Consider the following 24431-nt stretch of genomic DNA (forward strand, 5'->3'; position numbering starts at 1 on the left):
CTCATATTATTTAATAAAAAGATATATTGACACAAAAGAAGCGCATGGACTGAGGACGAAGTCCAAGGTCGATATCATTATTTGGGTTGATTTATCATCTACCTGGGGCGAAAGCTACTATTGATATTTCATTTTTTTCAAATCATACTGGGATCAGGTTTTAGGTCATTTAATCATGTTGGATATTCCTAGATATCAAAATTAGAAAATATCGGTTTTTTTTAAATTCTCAAAATAACCGTGCATTATTACTTTTATATCCGCCGTTTTGAAATGACCTTTGAAAATATAGTTTAACGTTTCACTCTTCTTACACGAATCCCATTAGTCAATGTATAAAATTATGATGTAAACTCAAATGAATGAAAGATGTCTGATCTTGTACACAGAGCATACGAACATTGAAGTCTCTAATACAATGCTATCAAACTTAGTTTTACCCCAAGATACGATTTTGTCATCATGATAGAGTCGGTAACTTCACTGAATCCCCGCAAAATGTATCTTTATTTCTTTTCTAAGAAGAGATAATTTCCAACAGGAACAACTGTTCAGTATTTTCCTTCAGACAAATATTACATTGTTTTAGTGATATTTCAAATTTCGTCTCAAAACCATTTTCAAAACGATATACTCCATAACTTAAAAGTATGGCCTGAGTCAAGTGCAATTACTTTCTTTAATTCGATTTAAATAGTTTTTGTTTTTTTTAAACATTTCAAACGTCAGACTTACGTTACGTTATTTGGAGAGCAGTAAAATCAAGTACGTTTGAAAATGAATTCAAATAAGATGTCATAGAGTTTAAACGTTTTATACATGTATAGAACCATCTTCGCTGGCCAAGAATTAAGATCCACTCCCCTCCTCTCGTCCGTTAGTGGAGTTAGATAGTATTTCGGAGACACAATGTAATGATTTCCTCAGTAGCAGTCAAAACTCGCTGCATCTAATCAAAAATCACCTAAAACATGATCACGTTTAAATGTAGAAAGTGTATGTAAACAATTACCACGTGCGTATTGGCAACAAGTGTGTCTTTACATTCCTAAACATACGACTTTAGTTGAATATTTTAAAAAGTTCTTGGGTATGTTTCTTGCACAAATGCATGAATGTAAACGTATATTTTCGTTTCCTGCTAGTGTGTTTACCTTCAAATTGAAGAGTTTGAATGCTACCATTGGTCAAGAATAGTGTATCCAGAATAGACGTGACTGTAATCTACCAATAGATGCCGCCACATTGTTATCCAAAATATTGGCTTATTCTCACAAAGGTCGAGAGCAGGGGAGTGGATCGTAACTCTTGCTTAACCAAGATGTTACAAAACTGTCTTACAAATTTTCATTTGACTCTGGAAGTATCAATACAACATATCTTAATTTTGAGACAAAAGTCATAAAAAGGTCCATAATGATTTACAAAACTGATCTTATTTTCTTAAAATTTATATATTGTTAATGAAATGGTTTTGTGGTGGCAGCTGTTTCTCATAATTGTAAATTGATGCTTCACTGCCGTCTTCAAAGTAAAGATCGAGATCGCTGATAGAATTTTCTTTAAATGTCTTGATCCCATTTGACAACATATCTTTGCCAAACTTTTTATCACTTTCGTTGTTGCTGTCAGTGTAAACACCAACTTTCGTCCTGTACAAAAATATAAAAATACAAACTGTCAGTTTTGTAAATATACAGTATTGGCTATTTACACATAAAAAACCAATAACAATTATCAAGACGAAACCAATATTTCCTGCCCAATGCTATAAACACGTTTCTCGTTATTTATACCTGATACCAATTAATTCTATCAACCCACTTTATTTGTTTCAGTTGAAGAGTGGAAGGCATGCTCGACAGTTTTTAGCATCAACAAAGAAAAATTAGACGTGGAACAAAAACGCTTGAAATACACCCCTTTATCTGTGCTTTGTATATTTTGTCTTCTTATCACTTTGTTTTTTGTTCTTGCCGTTCTGAATATGCAGTTCATTTTTATCTGGTTTTCACACTATATGTTTGTTGTTGTACTAATGTAAAACCTTACAAACATGTTAAATCTTGCCTCGTTCTTAGATGGCATGAACCATTTCTATAGCTTGTTATGCAGTTTTTGTCTTCATTTGGCGTCTGATACATCTGTTTATCGTTCATCGGTTAATGCTTGACAAACATAATGCTAATTTTGTTTTTATTGTATCACAGTTAGGTTTGATAAAGAGAGGTGAGAAGTTACAGTTAGAGCAAACTGTACCTTTAAATAGGCTTTTCGCTTTTCCGCATGTTTCAAAGAGATTGGATGATATAATATTGCCTATGTCTCCTCTGTTCGGTTCCATCAGCAAGCATGCCACATCTCCTAACTATTTAATTGAATTAACCCTAATAAAAAACTACAAAAAACGTACGAAATTTAAGTACGAGTGTAAAAAGTCAAATTGTAAGTAACAAATATATAAAAACACACTTACTTTTCATCACTGTTTTTGTGCTTCAAGTAGAATAGTACAGCTAACAAGCAAACAACCACTCCAATCACACCAAAAGATGAGGCAAGTGCTATAGTGGTCTTGTTACTATCTTAAAGGACAAAGTATGAAAGAAAAAACATATGTACTTATACATCCCGTCATTGCATTATTGTTTTATGAAATTTGATTAGCATTATTGTCTTTTAATTTTGCTGATGTGTTTTCTCTATATTCCTTTTAATGCTTTGTGTTCCTTTTTTACATATGACGTGGCTCTGTACTTCTGCATGCCGACAATGCGTGTTTGTGTTATGGTAAATGTTTGTTTACTACCATTTGAATTTGTTTGTTTTTATAGTGATTATGAATTTTACACTTTGACCTTTATGGTTGTTTGAAGTCGTCACATATCTTTGTCAATATGATGAATTGTATACGACTGTCTTATAAGAAAGAGGTTTAGCTAGCTATAAAACCCGGTTTAATACACCATTTTCTACATAGGATAATGCCGGTACTGAGTCAAAAAAGTTGAAGTTTGTTCATTCGTTTGATGTGTTTGAGCTTTGATTTTACCCTTTGATTAGGGACTATACGTTTTGAACATGTTGAATATATAGTTTATGTATATAACACCAATTGATTATCCCTTTCATTGTTTAAGGCAGTTTTTCCCAAACGCTAATTATTTGAATACATTATTTATGAAACTGATTTGCCATATACAAAATGTAACATATAAATCTAGATATATAACAGAATCCTAAATGTCGAGTGCTAGATGTCATGTCCCGGATATCAATCATTTGGTTGTTCTGTAGTTGACATATTACCCACACATACTTTAACATGGCTACAATGTATTTACTTAACTATTTTAATGTGTTAGTTACCTTTTTTATCTTCATCTTTCTCTATTGATGATTGACATATTTCCTGCAATAAATTTTTCATTTAAAATGCGTTATTCGTAAACATTTGCTTATAACGTATCTAACTAAGTCATATGCAAGCGGATCTTAAATTAATTAAAATTAGTTTAATACAAAATTGAAAATGGAAATGAAGATATTGTCAAAGAGACAACAATTGGATAATAGGAAAGAAAAAAAGCCGAGTGAAAACAATTGGTCTGAATATAAATGTTTTTCTAATAAACAAATCCTGACTTTTGACAGGCGCCATAAATGTGGTGGTGTTAAAAAAAAGAGGGGGGTCATGCAATCTCATCGCTCAACATATGTCTATATAATGTATAATAATAAAACACACACCAATACGTTTATAACTCCATCATTTGAAAACCAAAATCTATCCCTTCCGTTAGGGGTTTGGTATTATAATCAATGATAATATCATGATATATATAAACAGCTGATGTATACATCAAAATAGTTAAAAACATGATGTGTTATTTGGCACAACTTTTTGGAATTTTGGATCCTAAATGCTCTTCAACTTTGTACTTGTTTGGTTTTATCAATAAATTTTTTTGAGCGTCACCGATGAGTCTTATGTAGACGAAACGCGCGTCTGGCGTAATAAATTATAATCCTGGTACCTTTGAAAAATATTAGTAAACACATTACTTACGAGTATCACAACTGTATTACAGTTTTTGGAACAGCATGAAATACATTGATTAAATACTTTATTGTAATCATTGAAAATTATTTAGTTGAAAATTTTAGTATAATGTTCTAAATATTGGTTTGGTATTGATTTAAAGTAATATATTTATATTTTGTCCAACTAATACATGTAATATGCGTCATTTAATTCGCTATTACATTCATGTTAAATAAGAATTTAATAGTTACCAATGAAACACATGTCATAGATCTATTGCATGAAAAACATCCATCATCATAAATAAGGATAGTAACTTCATCCCCAAAATTGGATCCATCGTTCGACAGTGTAATTTCATATCCTTCTGCCATTTTAGGTCCCGAGGCTGAACGAGTTTTTCTTGATACATCAAGGTCGACGGTTACCATAAACATATTTCTATACTGAGCCTTGTAAATTTCCCAATTTGATTCGTACAATTTAATATTATCCAATACCTACAATTAATAATAAATAACTTTTATGATAACCAACTGATTATATAAACTATATCAACATACAAAGTGTATAGTTTGAAGTGAGATGCGCAATTCGCCTTCATTTGAGTCAATAAAAACATATAAATCATAGCAACTGGAAATCTAAAGATGAAAAAGGGTAAAACAGTATACTTAAAAGAGCAAATAAATTGGAAGAAATTGCAAACAACGTTACGTGAGCGTGTTGGATACTGGTTAATCGCAAAAGTATAAAAGGGTTTAATGCTTTTGTTGTTTTCTTCAACTCAGTTATTACTGGAATGATATAGATATTTCAATTCTGAGCAAAATTGATCATTTCTAATATATATATATATATATATATTGACAGGTTCATGACTTGGGACAGGCACATTTAATTGAATATTCTGTCAATTAAGAAATTCATCTTAAATATTGCTCAGCAAAAAATTAATGCATCAAAATTATACGACGTTATCATATCATAACATATAAATCGATTTTGTACTTAATATGAAGAACATGAAGAACTGAGAGGTAGAAATGTTTTGAATATTTAAAATATAAATGGTCTCAAATAATATATACAGATATATATAGTTAAGAATTATAGAAAGAATTATATATAGATATAATTCGACGAAGTACCTTAAAATATCGGATCTTATACCAAACTTCCATTGACAAAAAATCGCCATAGATATTAGTCTTTTTGCATGAACGTGTAGTTGTAGTACATAAACCTTCAGCTGGCAGACTTATGTTCACAGGGGGCGTTGAAGTGACTCTTGAACAGTCATCACCAATATATCCATTCGAACACTCACATTGACCTAAAAATAGTATAAACTTTATATAGACGTTTAATACTTTTAATTTTGGGGCCTTATATAGCTTGCTGAGTGAGAGTTGTTCTATCAGTACTCATATCACATCTTCATATATCTAATTAATCAAAAAAATATGCAAAAAGGAAATATGGCTATTATTGGTTGGACTCCTTGGCTACGAAATGACTTAATGACTTTAAACATATTTAGGATGCTAATAATTTTGATATTCTGTCTTAATTTTTCCCATAACGTATTTGAAATTTGGTGCATTTATCGTATATAGGTTGTGTTTAGAATAAATGACAAGAACTGACAGAGCTGTTTTAAATTCACTACTTGAACAACATGTTATTATCATAACTGCAGTTGGATATACGGAACAACTGAATACAGAGATGTTTCCCTGTATCATCGCAAGGAGGCTACTGTAATTCCGTATTGTTATCAGAAATCAATGTTCCCAATAATGTAATTTTTTTATATATATTCATTTCTGAAGATGTCTTTGCACTACACTATAATCAAAAGGTAGTGTCCTTATTGAACAGAATTTTGTCTTCTTTGTAGTCTGTAGTATGTTGTTTTGTCATTTAACCTTTTGATAATGGTATTTTCTTTCTCTCAACTTATAGACATTTTTTTAGATAGAAAATGTATGGGATCGTCTTCCTTTGTCTCTCATAAAAATATTAAAGCAGAACACCGAATGATTACTTAACGTTTTCATATTCATGGACGATTTTACACAACACATAGTATAATGTTATTTTAAACATATGCATACCTGAAACACAGATGCCGTTATTACTACAATTGTTCATACACAATTTGCCTGTAATTTGCTCAAGAATTGTCTGTGAACCATCAGTTGTGTTCACAATGAAAAGTGATTCATTTCTGGAGATTTCCGTTATAATATTCGTTGCCATGGCATTGATAGTATCCGTTAAAAATGACGTATCCCCAGTTACCTAAAATATATTGATACAACTCGACATATCATAAATCATAGACTAGATAAACAATTAAAAAAAATATCCTGGTTTTGTTACGATTTCAGATTAAAATCTATTTGCAAAGCGTTCTCCCGTCACAGTAAAAGATTATACAATTACTCAATGAAAAAATCAAATATTAATACCAATACTTCTTATTGAATAATATTACTTTTAGAATGGGTAGTAATCTGATGTACAGTAGTTGTCGTTTGTTTATGTAATATATACGTGTTTCTCGTTTCTCGTTTTGTTTATATAGATTAGACCGTTGGTTTTCCCGGTTGAATGGTTTTACACTAGTAATTTTGGGGCCCTTTATAGCTTGTTGTTCGGTGTGAGCCAAGGCTCCGTGTTGAAGGCCGTACTTTAACCTATAATGGTTTACTTTTTAAATTGTTACTTGGATGGAGAGTTGTCTCATTGGCACTCACACCACATCTTCTTATATCTAGTTAAAAAAATAGTATAATCTGATTTATTGTAACATGGTGGTGTCATGTTAAATATCTCTTGAATCAACAGACAACAACTGTTGAGTATTTTTAAATATCAGCTATACTCGGCTCGAAACAAAAGTAATAATTCTCTGTAATAACCTATGTTTTAAAATGCTATTTTTCTCAATGCAGACACCGTCACCTACCATCCTTGTCCAGAAAAAAAAGAGACTCAGAGCAATTATCAAACTATACTCATAATTACCCTTTACAATTGCAGAATGCAACATATATCAGACTGTAAACTCGCAACTGTTATTAATAGCAAACATTAGAAATACTACATCCGAAATTGTAAGAAGTTCATATTCAACATGTTGCACCCGTCGTGTCAATCATGACCAGTATAAACTGGATGTAAGTCTCATTCGGTTATGTTAAAATCTATCAAAAGCGACTGATCGTTGGGGCAAGAATTGAAACATTCATGATAAACTGGTAAAAGAACTATTCATGACGTCCTTAAATCTTTCAAAAGCATGCCTCAGAAATAGTTGTTTACGGACACTTTCTATAAACAAAAAACACACGCATATGGTGCCGTTAATCAGACTATAAAACTTATATTCATGTTATTTTTCAAAATTATCCATCAAAACAGTAGACAACAAAATTGGTATATAAAGATTAAGTTAATTTCTGTCAATTTCAGTTTCACAATATCTTCGACAAGTGTATGTGTATTTTTGAAAATTGTTCTTCTTGCTTAGTTTTACATTGTTTTATTGCCGAAAAAAAACATAAATTTATGTTAGATTAAAAACCGGATATACTGGTTTCCGCTTGCAGCTTTATAGTTTACGTGGGCTATGGTATATTCAAAAATTAGTAGTACGTTGATTCATAGTTATATTTTGACAAGCTTAAGATCTACCTCAATATCTCCTACACATGACTGTATGAAATTTTCAACATCCACCTCAACCACATCGCTGTAAACATCAGACGGAATTGCTGTTGTCAAAGCTTCTTGACATGTTTGGTAAGCTATTTCTGCAGTCCATCCGTTTCGAAAGCCTTGAGAAATCTAAAAACAAGAATGTGTTCATAGTACACGGATGCCCCACTCGCATTAGCATTTTTTTGTTCAGTGGACCTTGAAGATTGGGTCAAAACTTAAATTTGGTATTAAAATTAGAAAGATCATACCATAGGGAACATAGGGCTTCATCAAAAACTACCTTTACCAACAACTTTAACCTGAAGCTGGCCAGACGAACGAACGAACAAACGAACGGACGGACGGAAGGACGAACGAACGGACGCACAGACCAGAAAACATTATGCCACTGTTCTATCGCAGGTGGGGTGTAACAAATTTAACCATAGTCTCATGTAGAATGGGTGCAATGCAGTATGTTCTTAAAGAACCGACACATCTATGGGACGTCTATAGATGGGTATTTAACTCCGCCACATTAATTATGTATGTGCCTGTCCCAAGTGGTTGTCTTTTGTTTATATGTTACACATTTGTTGTTCGTTCTTTTTTTTTAAATAAATAAGGCCGTAAGTTTTCTCCTTTGAATTGTTTTACACTGTCTTATGGGGGCCTTTTATAGCTGACTATGCGGTATAATCTTTGCTCATTGTTGAAGGCCATACGGTGACCTATTATTGTTAATGTTTGTGTCATTTTGGTCTTTTGTGGATTGTTGTCTCATTGGCAATCATACCACATCTTTTTTTTTTTTTTATATTTGATTACTTTCTGACACTATGGCTTATTCAATTAATCAGCAAGTGAAATTTACATTTGGACCCTCTCGAGTCACATTACAGACCTACCCATGTCGTTAATATGTTTTTTTTCTGCAAATACATTTACTATTTGTCTCAGGACATTTAGCAACCAGCAATCAAACAATATTTAGTTAACAGCTGTAATTTCATCATCTATGTAATGATACCTGTAATTGTTTGCTAAAGTTGTCTCTGTCTTTGAAATTTGTTTTTGTCGATAATGATTAAAATATAACATTTCGAATGCTAAAATTTTTAGCTTTTGGTTCTTTTAAATTAAAAATTGATTTAAATTGAAATGCTTTGTATGATTCTTTGTATTATTCATGTCTGATTAGGATTTACAAGCTGAAAACAAATGATTGCTTATTTAGGGTTATCTCTTGAACTTGATACATATATTCAACCCAAAAAGTTTTTGGTGGGGTTCGTGTTAATTAGTTCTTAATTTTTCATGTCATTTCTTTTGTACTATTATTTGTCTTTTTGTCTTTTTAATTTTAGCCATGGCGTTGTAAGATTATTTTCGAATTATGAGTTTGACTGTTCCTCTGGTATATTACGCCCCTGTTTTAAACCAGTGCAGATATATCTTTGTCTGAGGTTTTATCTTTAATATAAATGTTCAGAAAAAATAAAATAAAAAAAAATAAAAATTGAGTTTAAAAATTTAAAAATTTTATCATTATGATATCTTCAAGGTTTTTTAGAGAATTTATTTAAAAAAATATCAAGGTAATTTACAGCTGCTGTTGCTCCAGTATAACGTCCTCACCAACAATATTCCGTGTATACGACTTCAAACAGCACCGTACCTAATTACATTATACAACAAATATAATATAAAAATAGAAACTGGTATTTATTTATAGAGAAGATGTAAGAGAATAGAAAACTGAAGCATAAAATCTGAATTAAAAAGAAGGTGTAAACCTACAAAATATCATATATAACATCATACACCATTGTCTATTGTACATTTTTCAGTGCAAACAAATTCAAACGATAGATACCAGGGACATAAAAGAAACTAGCTAGTTGACAAGGTACTACACGTATCAACGTTATAGTAAAAAAGAAAAGAAAACGATAGACACCCAAAAGAATAAACAAATAAAAACATAAAAAACAGCATCATGAACTGAATAAAACGTGGGGTTAACCAGCTATATTTGTTAATGGACAATTTCATTTTGGATATTACAACTGAACATTCAACAACAAGTAGATTTATAACTCTTTACCACATCTGTACTGTTGATGTCCTCATCAAAAACAAGAGGTTGCGACTCAGTTATATCATCACTGTCATCCGCATCGGTAGTGCTTCGTCGAACAACACTGGAGTGATCTAAAGAACGCCTTTTACGTTTAGATATGGTACAGGAAGTAGAATAAGAGTTGATCTGATTTCCAGACTGTTGAGAACTGGAGCAAAATTCAGTGCTTTCCGTCAAGTTACATTGGAGGGTGTTGAAATCATCAAGTGAATCCGTACTACCAGCCTGATTCTCACATGTACAAAATGTTGTTGAATTATTCATACTTGCTGGATTGTTCGGAAGATTAAGAATCAAGTTATCGTTGATAAATTCAGGTTCATCAACAAACAATTGTTCATTCGTCATTGCTGATGTTATTCTATAAGTAATAAATATAAATACTTATGAAGTGTTTGTACATTTCTATAGAAGCAGATAAACTCAAATGAAATTAAGATTTTTTTTAAAAAGGAAGATTTAGGATTATTTTTTTATTTGAAAATTTTGAGGCTGTCCGTTTGGGAATTAGTGATGTACAAGCACGCAGCCCGGTCAATAAATGGACATTACGTCTGATGTCTTCATAAAAAGAGTGCCATGTACACATTCAATCAATCTATCAATCGACAAAATAATCAATTAATCAATCAAACATTCAAACAACCAAACCACCAACCAACCAATCATATAATTAATCGGTTAAATACGGGGTCCAATGTTGCATTTGATTCTTTTCTACTTGTTCCAAGAGACCTTATTCCATGTATTTATTTATTATATCAGCCAACCAACTAAAGAACCAACCAACCAAACCAATCAATAAAAAAATCAAAAAAATCAATTAATCATGTTTTGGAGGGGAAAGACCGTTTCCGATGGTTTTTGAAACAATTGATTTATGTTAAATTATAATTTCCCTTTAATACCCTTCATGCCATTTGCTTACGCATTGAATGTGTTCCTTTTAAAGAGCTTTACAAAAAAAGTTATTTAATATTTGACTTTAAAGATTGATTCGTCATGGTTTTTTTTTAGGATTCTTTTCATTTTTGTAATATGTTACCTCCACGATTTAGCAAATTCCTGATCACTGCTAACTGGTCCATTATAACGATGAGTATAATCATCTGAAGGATCTTTAGTGACACTCGGAACACCGCACAGTCCTTTTGCTTCTTTTATGTCATAAATGGAAGGTTTTACAGTGACAGTCCCTATAAACCCCGACCACCTCGATATTAAGATCTTGATTTCTGTTCCGATTGGTAAAATTACCTAATCAAAACAAAATTATCATATATAGCTTTCAACAGAAACAAAGTATATTAAAAGAAGAGCAGTAAATATCTTATAACTCTCAGTAGTTACCATATGACATATTGGAGTGCTAATTGCTGATTTGTTTTCTTTTCATACATTGCAGTTTTTAATTCAGAACTGTATATTTTGTGAAGATAAATATTCCCGTTTGAAATCAGAATATCACGACAACTGTTTCAAATGTGACCATTTCTGCGTATATATCCAAACTAGATATATTCTTTTGGTGTTTGTGAGGAATTACCATGCTCAATTGGTCGTTTTCTGTGCGAAATTTTGTTTTCGTCATTTCATAGTATAGCTTGCAGGCCACTGTGCTGTTAATTAAGAAATTAAGGCATCTTTATGTAAAAACATAGGGGTTTAAAATCGTTGTAAAATAACTGTAGTGCATTTTGTTTGAATCGCCTCATTGAACCTCGTGTAATCATACTGATCAATTTCATTGTGCAATGAATGTCAATCAAAAGGGGATGCGATATTTCTGCTAGCCAATAAAACTTACGTTATATAATGAAACATACATGCAATGTAATCATTTGATTATCGTTGTCCTTTTTGATATCTCATGTTTTTATCATATTACACGTACAACTTATGTTTATACAAAACTGCTGCTTATATACCTTGTATTCGTTTCGTCTTTGATTGAAGTCAATAAGTAGGTCCTTGTCATCGCAACTTATCAATTTGGTAACTGGTGTTGTTAATAGTTCTTTTTTCGTCCTCGAAATAGATTTACAAGTCCTTATAACAAATAAAGAACTGCGACTTCGTATTGCTATAGCACAGTGACAAGCAGAACCTTGCCAACCAAAACCACAATTGGTCAACAACGCATGGAGCTATAAAAAAAAAGGATGATTTGTTTATGCACCTTAATTTTATTGCAATTTGTGGACATCGGGACAAACCAATTTAATGAATATTTATCTATAGTATCAATGTTGAAACAATTTTGTTTCCGTAATCTTCATTTGAAATTGACACTTTCAATAAATGACCAATATTAACCTAAAAAGACGTACAATTAATGACGCACCCCAATACAAAACTGATTCAAATGATGCATGCAAATCACAGGTATGCATATGCCTCTCTTGGTATTTAACATTACTGAATCATCATAAAGTTGATGTTATAATCTAATAACTTGTTATTCTCACCCAATAAGGTCCTCTGTCATTTCTGTATATAACAAATTCACCAATGTCCATAAAGTGATAATACTTTCCATCAAACGTCGTTATATGAGGATCATTCACTGATTGACAAATCCTGTTTGTCATTGACGCATCTTTATCTAAAACTTTAACCTAAATTAGAAACATGATTTTTTTATGTTCATCTCGGTGACCTGATTGTTGAAATTTTAATAGTTTTTTTTTCCATGGCGCTGTCAGCTATTTTTGTTACCTTTACAGTTATACGATTTGACTGTCTTCCGTGTAAACATCTATTCTGATATCATACAACCACCAATTACTGCAAAGTTAGAATCTTACTCAGTCCTCGCATCGGCTGATCTTTCTCATAGAGGTTGATGGTTTGTGCTTCGTGTTGATTCAATCAACATATGGTTACCAAATTAAACATCGCATAACTACTAATGGATCTCATCTTGTAAGCTAGCGTACAAATGGATGATATATCAAAACTAAGTTAAAGGCATACGATATAGTTTTGATCCCGGATTTACATTTTGATAAAAAAAAATCCAAATTGACTAGTTTATTACCTGATTCAATCAAATATGTAAAAAAAATATATACCTTGATGTGCTACTTTTTGAGGAAAATGAGGTCGAAATTTTGTATATTTGCTCACAATTCGGATTTATGGTTGTTTTTTCCCTTTGAAAAGTAGGACATAACTTTTTTGTTTTAAAAAATAAACAAAAATATTGTTTTGTTAAATAATTTCTACTTTCTGTATTTTATAAGTATTCAAAAAATGTATCAATTTTTTATTAAAAAATAACTCATATTTATCAAATGTTCTTGAATGTAGATAAAAACATAATGTTTTGCTGTATATTTATTGAATATAAAAAAATGCATTATATACGTTCTCATGATATTGGCAAACATACTCTTCTCGCGTAATCAAACTAAATGGCATTTTAAAAAAGAAGGGTCCATGAGCTCGTTTTACGTTAAATATGTTTGAATGATAAAAATTAGTCGAAAACTAAATATTTTCCCCGATAAGTCATAGTTTGACGTCGCGACAATAACAATGTACGTTAGCAACGTCGTTATCTCCCCTGTAACTGTATCGTATGCCCTTAATATAATAATAAAACAGGTGCCTTGGCTGTGTGTCAATTTACGGTTATCTTCACTTTCATATTGTAACATGTATTGCAGTGACTCAATATTGTTTTATAATTCACGAATTGAGAAATGATAAACCTTGTACATGTTGTATGAACAATCTTTTTGCTTATTCTATATTTTCTATAAACAAACCTTAATGTCCGGAATGTGTATGTTTTGCCATATTTCATTAAATGCTGACTCAGAAGAAGTGGAAAGCCTTATGTATGTAGATCTATCTCCACTATTATACAGACCATCACTAAAACCATACACTTCTAGATTTTTCTCTTCTTGCCAGTCAGTGGATCCAAATTTGATTCCACAAAATTGTGCTTTGAATATGATATCTTTTATGGCTATGTTATTAGAACACGAACCGACGTTTGTGCTCCTTTTTGGTTGAAACACATAAAAACTCTGATCACAGTGAGCCATGAGGTTTTTATGCGAGGCAATGCAACCAACTGGAACTGTCGACTTGAATGTTATTGTAATGGGTTCGCCTTCGATGACTGTGTAGTCATATTTCTCCGGCTGAAACGAAAATAACAGAGGGTTTATAATGAACATTTTATTAATGAATTTCTAAATTGAATATTATATCAATCAGCTGTAATATACTTTTTTTACCATTATTTATTCTCATCCAATGCAAGTTTATTGTCTTTTGTCTTTTGTTATTCTGACATCGCTTTAGAATTTAAAATCACCAGCTTTGAAAGTACTAACATTTGAAATGTCCAATACAATAAACAAAGACCAAGCAGGGGGTATCGTACAATTTGATATGTTAACCTTCATAAACACTTCCATACATATTCGCAACAATGATTTCTTTTCATATTCTGACAACCCAAGTATTGAATATTAATCTGCAGAAAAAATGCATGTTTAATAAAGCAGACACTAAGTGTTTACAATAATAAATGGTTTGATGGTTCCATTTGAAGGTCATATTAAACATGTTATCATAAAAAAGATACATGATATAGGGCACACACCATCTGTCTTTAGTGTTTTGGTTAAGCAGATAGTATTGGAAATCAACTGTATTTCGTATTGATTCGTTGATAGCAGCAATACAGTAATATGCCAACTCTTTTCGTACTTTGGACTGAATACAAAAAGATCATATCATTTACATTGTTTAAGATGGGTGTTTTGTAATTGCTTGATCCTTTGTTATTTGTATGAGATTGATTAACTTACAAATATTCCTGCCTTGAAATTTGCACTGTACTGTAATGGCCCAGGAACTGAATTAGCTAAATATCTCATTCTAATAGCACATTGAACCTACAATTTAAATATTATACCAATTGATACATACGTAAATGAGGATGTCTGCTGATATTTGTAATCAGGTATGAATTTCCTATGCCGTATAAGACATATACTTTGTTTTGTTTAACGTATTCTAATTTTCTAAATAATTTGAGTTACACACTATTTGGATTATTTTTTTTACAAAAAGCTTGTTTGGCGTACTAAATCAAACATCATGTCATTTTTGATTAGTTGTTACATGTATAACAACGAACGTTAAGTAAAAACAAATGTTACAATTGATTTATTATACATTTGTAATATATCAGTAATCTTAGTGTCTAGGTAAAAAATTAAATCACAAAAAACTCCGAGAAAAACACTTTAGGAAAAGTCGTTTATCAATTGGTAAACCCAAAGCTCACACACATCAAACAAATAGTGGAAGATATTAGCAAGCAAAATCGAGGGAATTGTGCAAATGATGATACAAGCATGAAAATTACCACAAAGCATCATTATTATATACTCAAAGAAATAACTGCTGGCCATTAAAAAAAATAATATTCAAGATGGCCACGGCCATTTTCTAAAATGGCCGTTTTCTTCAGTTCGAAAAAAAACTGATTTTTCTGAAAAACCTTTTTTGAACTTCTTTTAGTATACTTTGGATTCATTCTAATTCGTTGATTTTTAGTATGCGTGGATTTCGTGGGTACAAATGAACTCCGAAATTAAATGTTAAACGAATAACAAATTTTCTCTAGGTTTGTACGGATATTTCGGTTATACCACGAAATTTATTTTCCACGAAGTTCAACATGAAAGTTTTCCTTGAAGCACGAAAATTGGTACCCACGAAATTAAATGAATCCACATTAGTATGGTTATGGGAAAATGATAAAAAAAAATAGTTATTGGTGTCTAACGTTATTCTTCAACGTTGATATAAAAAATAAACTTTTTCGTGATAGATTGTTGATGATTCAATAATGTTTAGAAAATCTTTATGTAGATCTTTCTTTATTTTAACGTTATAAAGATTATTTGATTATATCAAAGGATATATTTTTATGAAAAACTGTATCTATGTCAAAACAAAATTGACGTACTTGTTCTAACAGCATACACATATGTGGATTTTAACAGATTCTCAAAATTGTATAGCACTAGGTCGATACCTCTGCTTGTTGAATATCAGTCCCGGATGGTATAATAAGCTGAGTAGTCAATACTTCAGTAATGAATGACATGCTTTATAACAAACTTTTCCAGAATTGTCCTTTTAGAAATATTAAAATGTTAATGAAACTAAGGATTCAACTCCCTGAAACAAAGTTGAATTGGATATTTTTTAGGTCCTGGGTCATGTTTGTGGTAATAAATTAAAGCTCCTCAACTGTTTGAGTTTTACAAACAGCTTAGCTTTTAATTACCTGGCAGCGAGAAGCCAGGATAATAGTGGATATAAAGAAGTGCCTCGGACACATGTTTATAAAACGTATTGTGTTTATTTTGTACAAAGTTGGGTCAATACCTCTGCTTGTATAATGTGAATCCAAGCGTATTATAAGCCCAATACATATTACTTTTGTAATACCATAGTTAAATAAAAATATCTAAAACTGTGAAGTTAAATATTTTCAAATTATGAAGAAACTCTTTAACTATTTATGGTCTTATACGCATACATTATTGACATTCAAATATTTGGTTTTTAGTGTTGCTGACGAAAGCGATCAAGACAAAACGCTGCGGACGTCTTTGATTTTTAACAATGTGTTTTCATTTTTACATTTGGCATTGTTCTGTATCATATATTTTCAAATATGACAATTAAAAAAAACATTTTCCATACCTCCATATTCATTGTATAGCTATCTATCCAGTCTGTATGTTTTAGTAAAGTGATGTTTATATCTTTCATTGGAATGTTAGTATACGACGTAATTTTAAATCCGTTGATATACCAGTAGATGTCGTATATATAAGTTCCATTTGACTCTTCATCAAAATTACATCTGAATACTGGTAATAAACTTGGTGTTGGATCGTATCCTGGGATTGGGAAACTTGAGCCTTCTAAAAGTTCTGCCTGTACAGCAACAGATATATATATTGTTGGATAGGATGCTACAATAAGGAAAAGTAAATTCAGGACAATAGCCATTAATTCATGAAATTAATTTTCCATTTGCCCTCTAATGCATTTTTTAAACTTTTAGATGTTAGCTTAACGTGCATGTTAGTTAGAATATAGAGTGATGCTATTTAGTTCGATGCACTTACTTGTTTCAGTATGCAATGCAGACAATTTTACTTACAGCTACACCCAGGGTAAAAACCTGTTTCTGACGATGTACCACCGGGACAAAGAACTGGACCACTTCCTATAAGTAAATAGTACATGTTATATATATATATATATATGTATTGTAAACACTTTTAATATTATATATGTATACAAAAGCATAACTTATCAAAATTTATTTAACATAGTCACAATTTAATATAACATTCAATTCACTTTAATGTAGTCCTAAACACGACTCTCGCAATCCAAACAGAGGTTATGTAATACCTTTATAGATGTTATACGCGGCAATTATATGTCATGTATTTTTTTTTTTTTTTTAAATAGTGTCTCATGGTACTCATCGGATAAAACTACAAATAACAGAATTCCTCTAGAGAATATAATTCGTTTTTTTATAGTTTTTAATTGGATACAGTACAAATTATTCAAACTTAAATCAAAACATATTTGTTGATATTATTGGTTTGGAAACATGAACATAGAACAAAATCGAAGAATATTTTGAATGTGTTGAGCTGAATAGTTTTTTGGATGATGTTTTGTTGATCTGTTTGAAGTCCAAACAAGATTTTAAAATTGAGAAAGGAAATGGGGAATGTGTAAAAGCAATAACAACCCGACCATAGAGTAGACAACAGCCGAAGGCCACCACTGTGTCTTCAATATAGTACGAAACTCCCGCACTCGTAGGCGTCCTTCAGCTAGCCTAAGGCTCCTAACTTTGGACAGTCGCAAAATTGCGGCGAGGTTATACTTGTTTATGAGATCTCATCCCTCCCCCTATACCTCTAGCCTATATAGAAAAGTTAACGCATAACAATACGCACATTAAAATTCGTTCAAGAGAAGTCCGAGTCTAATGTAAGAAGATGTAACAAAAGTAAAGAAATAAATTTCAATATTACATAAATAACAACAGATTACTAGCAGTTCACTCCAGATCTCAATTAAACTGATTGAAAGATTATGTCTTCGGCAAATGAATATCAGGCACTATCCCTCCCTTTAGAGGTTTAGTATCATACTATCATAAAATATATGAGAAGAACATAACACATGTCATGCCAACAACTGTTTTTGTTTTAAATAAATGTGTTCCAATGCATAGACCCTATAAGTGAAGCAAAAGCAATAGTAAAGCCAAAATATGCAATCTTACAGTATCGGAACTATATCCCTTCTTAATAAGTATGTTTAAGTTTTTGTAAGCTTTAGACATGTTTGTGGTGAATACTGACTTTTTTGTGCTTTGTAAAGAATATTACCATAAAAGATTGGATGTGAAATACCTGAACGTATAAGATGTCTGCATGTTGAGTTATATTTACGAATTATTAACCGATGATAAAATTTAGACAAAGTTTGGCTAGGTTGTGATATCGAAAACACTGGTGTATTAATTTTTCAGTAATGCACACATTTCTCTCGCTAAAATATAATACGTTGTTACATACAGGAGCGAACCGTGCTAGTATATATGCATAAAATAACAAAAATTATGAACTCGGAGTGAATTTCAAAACGGAAAATCCCTATTTAAGTAGCAAAATAAAAGCTTAAAAATCTCAAACAAATAGATACCAATTGTCATATTCCTGACTAGGGACGTAAATGTAAATGTTCTTATTCGAAAAATGGCGTAAATCTTTAACTTGTATGTCAATCGCATAAAATTTCATTATATTGACAACAATGTATGAACAAACGTGATACGAAAAGTTTATATGCATATTTCATTTATCGTGCACAACTTTCAAAATGAGACTTCTTATCTCTTTCACTGTTGTCCATCACTATACATCTTCACACCATGATAAAATAAAGATATACATTTTGGGAAAATGTTGCTGAAGATAAACTATTACATACCAAAGCAAAAAGATGAATTCGGTGGTGTTTCCTGAAGAAAATAAATAAAGTATCCTCCACAGTTCCTTATTTCTATGTCAATGGACTGTTGACAAATGTCATTGTCTGTCTGAACGCATGCCGCTCTGCTCACGTTACCATCATCATATGTAGAAAGAGTTCCTGAATATAAAAAAAAACATTATCTGTTGGTCGGTGACATCATAAAACATGTTTATGTTTCAAAAAATATATATTGTTTATGTAATTGTTACTATGTTTAAATCTGTATACCACTTAATTTGAAATGAGAATAATTTTAACATTATGCTTGCCGTTGCAATAAACGATACATTGGTAAGAGGTATAGGGGGAGGGTTGAGATCTTACACACATGTTCAACCCCGCCGCATTTTTGCGCCTGTCCCAAGTCATGAACATCTGGCCTTTGTTAGTCTTGTATTATTTTAATTTCAGTTTCTTGTGTACAATTCGGAAATTGGTATGGCGTTCATTATCACTGAACTAGTATGTATTTGTTTAGGGGTCGGCTGAAGGACGCCTCCGGGTGCAGGAATTTCTCGCTACATTGAAGACCTGTTGGTGACCTTCTGTTGTCGTTTTTTTTTTATTTGGTCGGGTTGTTGTCTCTTTGACACATTCCCCATTTCCATTCTCAATTTTATGTAATGTTGCAAACTACTAATATATTATCAGTGTAATTAATCACGAATTATAATGGTAAATCTAAATTTAATATGATAAATACCATTCAGCCAAATGGGATTTATCGTTCCACAATGCATTTTGCCAGGAGGAGAAGTTGGCATTTCATCGCCATTTGCACTAAAAGGTCGGTACCAACCAACGTGTAGATATTCATCACTGATGACTTCATCACTTGCCAGGTTAGTGAGGTAGTCCTTTGATCTTTTGTCTGCGGCATATATTTCTGAATATGTTTTGCAGTCTCTACTACCTTTAAATAGAAATTAATATAATATTGTCATTTTCTGATAAACTAGTATTTTCCTAAAAGTTCCGTTGTAACGTTATACGAAAGTCTTTTTAACAATACCATCCATGAATTACCGAACATTTAAAAGGTTTTTTCAGGTAGATATTTCTCTCAAAAGAACTGATTTTTCCTGTAATAAGTTTTTTGTAACATAATTAATCCATGTTGCGTGTGTACCATGTATATTGATGAGTCACTATCATTACAATTTTTTGTAATTGCTAGGTATGGTCCGAGACCACAATTATTTCGTAGTGAGTGTCTTTAGAACATCAATAAAAAAAATTAAAAAAATCCACTTGCGCTTTCTCAATGAAATTTTTACAGTGTGCTGTACTACATTTGGGACAATTATATCAGAATTATAGAAAACTTCATTGGCCCTCACTCAAAATATGCACAATTTTGATGTTTAGGGCGTCTTGATATCTTTTGAACGCTTCCGAAGAGCTAGTTTAAACCTTTTTCAACTCGACCAAATCACTACTTCCCTTTTAAATTCTGGACCCAACTTTTTTAGAGTGTAATGTAACCCCCTACTTGCCATTTAGGGCATAAAACATGGAGAAATAAATTTGTAAGGAATATATGAAAATATTGGCACGTAACCCACTGTCAACACTAGGGACTATATTTCAACGAAAATCAAGGAACGACAATTGTGGTCTCGGACCTAATATGTCTCCTAGATATGACTACAATGTATTTCGCGGAAATAACCTTTCTGCATAGTCAAACTAACACTTGTTGCAACATGTTGAAGAATTCGAGGAACTGATTTGATTAAAGAGTTTATCTTCAGTTCAGATATAAGCTAGCTTTCAGTTTTTAATTTATACCCTTTATTATCAAACAACCGATGGAGGAAAAACGTTTACCCTTTGGGAATTGACTCTGCTTTTGAATGCTTTCTATAATGTATTTTGTGACAAAAATGAAATGAAAATACATCTTTGTGATTTTACACTTGTGGCAGATAAAAATTGTTTTGCTTACTTTTTTATATGTACATGTATGTCTTTATTTCCGTATAAAAAGCTTAATACTGATGACAAAATGCAAAACATGTTAACCATGTTAACGATAAATCAATTTTCATATTACTTAAAAGAGGGACGAAAGATACCAAAGGAACGACAGTCAAACTCGTAAATCCAAAACAAACTAACAACGCCATGGTCAAAAATTTTGACACCAGTATGTAAATCAGTATATTGTCAGTGCATGTGACACAATTTATGGAAACAAGATGTACCAACACATTAAAACCCGTTATAGCTTTTTTTACACACAGATTCAATTGAGAACAGCTTTCCATATCCTCGATCTAATTCGTTACAAATAATGTAGGTAAAGAAGTGCCTACCATTTTTTCTAATTTTTTAAAAATTTATAAATAAGAGAAATCTGAGTACAAAAAATATATTACGCGCGTTTCACAATTTTTGACATTAAGTACTCACAGCTGCATTGGCGACCTGACTATTTTTTAAGAGTTACATACACAAAATGCAACTACGAATAGATGGACAGTTGAAAGAAAGTACAAAGCTAAATAACTATAGGGCTCCTACATTAACGATAATACAAATGAGATGGGTCTCGGTATCTTAAACATCCACCACTCATGTATTTATTGCGTGTGTTTATGATGTCATACACAAAATGCAACTACGAATAGATGGACAGTTGAAAGATAGTACAAAGCTAAATACCTATAGGGCTCCTACATTAACGATAATACAAATGAGACGGGTCTCGGTATCTTAAACATCCACCACTCATGTATTTATTGCGTGTGTTTCTGATGTAGTTTCGGTTGGATAACATTTTATTACGTGTTATCGTTTGTAGTCCAAATAATCATTTAAATATCAAATACGTTCATTGTCGTGATAACTGACTGGACTATAGTGCCTAACAAGATTTTGTGAGGTAGACGAAATTGACTTTTAAACGATCGTATTGACTTTTGATGTCCAAAAAAATGCAGATTGGACATATGTTGACTTTATTAACTTACTACTTAAGTTTGGGATTAATTGTAATTAACATATTTGAATGGAACTGAAAAATGCTTTGGTTATGATAAATAATAATTCTACCTGCCGTAGCCGTGCGTAAGATATATATTCCGGCATTTTTCTCAATAAAATGACTTGTTTAATGGATCAACAAGTCTTTTTTGTAAACGTTCTCTTTTATCTCCACAATAGGCTTTTAAAAAATATCTACCAACTGTGTATTCAGAAAATTTTGTGAAAATAGAAGAAGAGGCAATTCTTACCTCTCATACCTTAACTTTCATTGATAAAACATAATATTGACTCGTCCAGTGTCCAGTTTGAAGTACATTTTAGTTACCGTACACATTCTTGCACGTTCTTATTAATCAATAGTCATGTATGAAAAGCATAAACAAGTTTGAAGGTAAACTAATAACAACTTAAACAAATGAAATTGCCTACGATTCAATAAGAATGACCAGTCCACACCAAGCACTATGTAACAGTCCATGAGTTGATAGTGAGGAATAATTAAACAAAAATATTCAATAATCAGATAGGAAACTTACCAAAAGGTTCATAAACTTTTATATCCTGCAAATAGTAATCAGGCGATGAGAACGTAAGTGGTTCAGAATAGTCGCTGTGTTTAGTTACTTGGAACATGTCCAAAAAATCCGATAAGAAAATATAGTCGTCGGAAACATCTATTCTGAATTCGGAAATCCACATTAGGAAATACATCCTATTCATCTTTAAATCATTGCCATCATAAGTTGTAGATCCAAGTACACGATAATAATAAGAGAAATATATTTTTTCGTCTTTTTTATCTGAAAATAAATAACATTTGTTAACATAAAAAAATGTTTTTTGTTTAGCAGTCATCTCTATGGAAACACGGCAGTCATAGTTATATTATAAATACATGTACGAAAAACATATTTTAAACATATTTTTAAAAGGGGCAGAAGTTACAATTTTGATATTTTTGGAATTTTTGGTCCTCAATGCTCTTCAACGTTAGTACTTGTTTGGCTTTAGAACTATTTTTATCTGAGCGTCACTGATGAGTCTTACGTAGACGAAACGAGCGTCTGGTGTATTAAATTATCAGTCTAGTACCTTTGATAATTATTGATAAACACGTAAAATACGATGTATGTTTCAAGTTTTAATGAAAGCGCAATTTTGAAATAATTTTTTGTTGTAAGCAGCAATTTTTGCACAAATATGTAAAAATGAACGCAAAACAGCTTTAGTATATTATTGATTTTCAAGTAAATCTGTTGACCACATGTGAATCCGTATTTGTGCAGACCTCAATTCAATCTTTAGCTGAGAATGGCGTGCGCCTATGCAAACTAAGCGTTTGTACCTATTAAGAGAAAAATAATGCCAATATTAAAAGTTCAAACAAGGATGACACATTTTGAAGTATTATGTATAGTAGAGTACATAATACGCCTATTCCCAGAATAAGAAATAAACTTCAAATACTTTCAAAGCGGTATGTGTTTGTACCTGCCGACAAGCAGCCAACAATGTGGTTGTGGTATGACAGAAATACTACACGGACGTTTTTAAGCATGACATTTTGAATTAATCTACATTCAAGTCCATCCACTTCACAGAGAGTCATATAGTAAACAAGCATATCACAACCACGTCAAAGCTTAAGGTTTCTTCTGAACATTTGAAGGTCCCTACTATGTATCGGCTACCTAAACTACACAAAAAACCATTTAAATATCGTTTCATCTCGGCCTTTAGTGAGTGTTCGGCAACTTATCTGTCAGTGCTCATAACTAGTTCATTAACTACTATTAAAAAGCTTATCATAAATTTTTGTGATAAAATATATGAACATAGTCATGATAGTGGTAAAAACCATTTTTGGAGTGTAAACAAATCTTTGGAAGTTTTAGATAAATTACGGGCTTTTGATGGTCCTTTTGATTCTGTCAATAGTTTTGATTTTTCTACTCTTTACACTACACTTCCACACTATCTAATTAAACAAAAGTTTTCCTATTTCATTAAATGGTCGTTTGGTAAAGCTGAATGTAGATATATTTGCTTCAACTCATTTAAAGACTTCTTCTCTAATGAGAAAGGTAAATATGCTAGATATACTTACTGGAGGTGTGATGAGATGATTGAAACTGTTAATTTTCTCCATGATAATATTTACTTACGTTTTGGCAACAAAGTTTATCGACAGATTGTAGGTATCCCCATGGGCACTAATTGTGGCCCTTCAATAGCAGACTTGTTTTTGTACTGTTACGAATCACAGTTTATGACTAAACTACACACTAAAATTTACGATAAAAGAGACGATTTTATGTTCCCTATTTTTAATTTTCCATTTTTAGATGGGGATATTCCTTTGGCACCATCTTACGGTGTTTATATTTCACAACTTGTTCGCTATGCCCGTGTCTGTTGTGA

At 31.7% G+C, this 24431-nt stretch overlaps 1 protein-coding gene across 1 annotated transcript in view; it reads right to left on the reverse strand.

Moving 5' to 3' along the window:
- Window positions 1–1137: 1137 nt before the first annotated feature.
- The window catches only part of LOC134727512 (von Willebrand factor D and EGF domain-containing protein-like), a 57598-nt gene continuing 34304 nt past the window's right edge, over window positions 1138–24431 (reverse strand). The window contains exons 4-21 of the mRNA XM_063591893.1: window positions 22547–22689; window positions 19723–19932; window positions 18975–19136; window positions 17113–17178; window positions 16647–16921; window positions 14732–14818; window positions 13673–14056; window positions 12368–12517; window positions 11828–12046; window positions 10945–11156; window positions 9864–10260; window positions 7751–7903; window positions 6166–6352; window positions 5197–5381; window positions 4297–4545; window positions 3370–3412; window positions 2477–2585; window positions 1138–1652 (exon numbers count right to left, since the gene is read on the reverse strand). Coding sequence (XP_063447963.1) covers window positions 1451–1652; window positions 2477–2585; window positions 3370–3412; window positions 4297–4545; window positions 5197–5381; window positions 6166–6352; window positions 7751–7903; window positions 9864–10260; window positions 10945–11156; window positions 11828–12046; window positions 12368–12517; window positions 13673–14056; window positions 14732–14818; window positions 16647–16921; window positions 17113–17178; window positions 18975–19136; window positions 19723–19932; window positions 22547–22689 — 3433 coding nt within the window. The 3' untranslated portion in view covers window positions 1138–1450. The remainder of the gene's footprint in view (window positions 1653–2476; window positions 2586–3369; window positions 3413–4296; window positions 4546–5196; window positions 5382–6165; window positions 6353–7750; window positions 7904–9863; window positions 10261–10944; window positions 11157–11827; window positions 12047–12367; window positions 12518–13672; window positions 14057–14731; window positions 14819–16646; window positions 16922–17112; window positions 17179–18974; window positions 19137–19722; window positions 19933–22546; window positions 22690–24431) is intronic.

The sequence above is a fragment of the Mytilus trossulus genome, chromosome 8, assembly GCF_036588685.1.
Source record: "Mytilus trossulus isolate FHL-02 chromosome 8, PNRI_Mtr1.1.1.hap1, whole genome shotgun sequence".
Taxonomy (NCBI): domain Eukaryota; kingdom Metazoa; phylum Mollusca; class Bivalvia; order Mytilida; family Mytilidae; genus Mytilus; species Mytilus trossulus.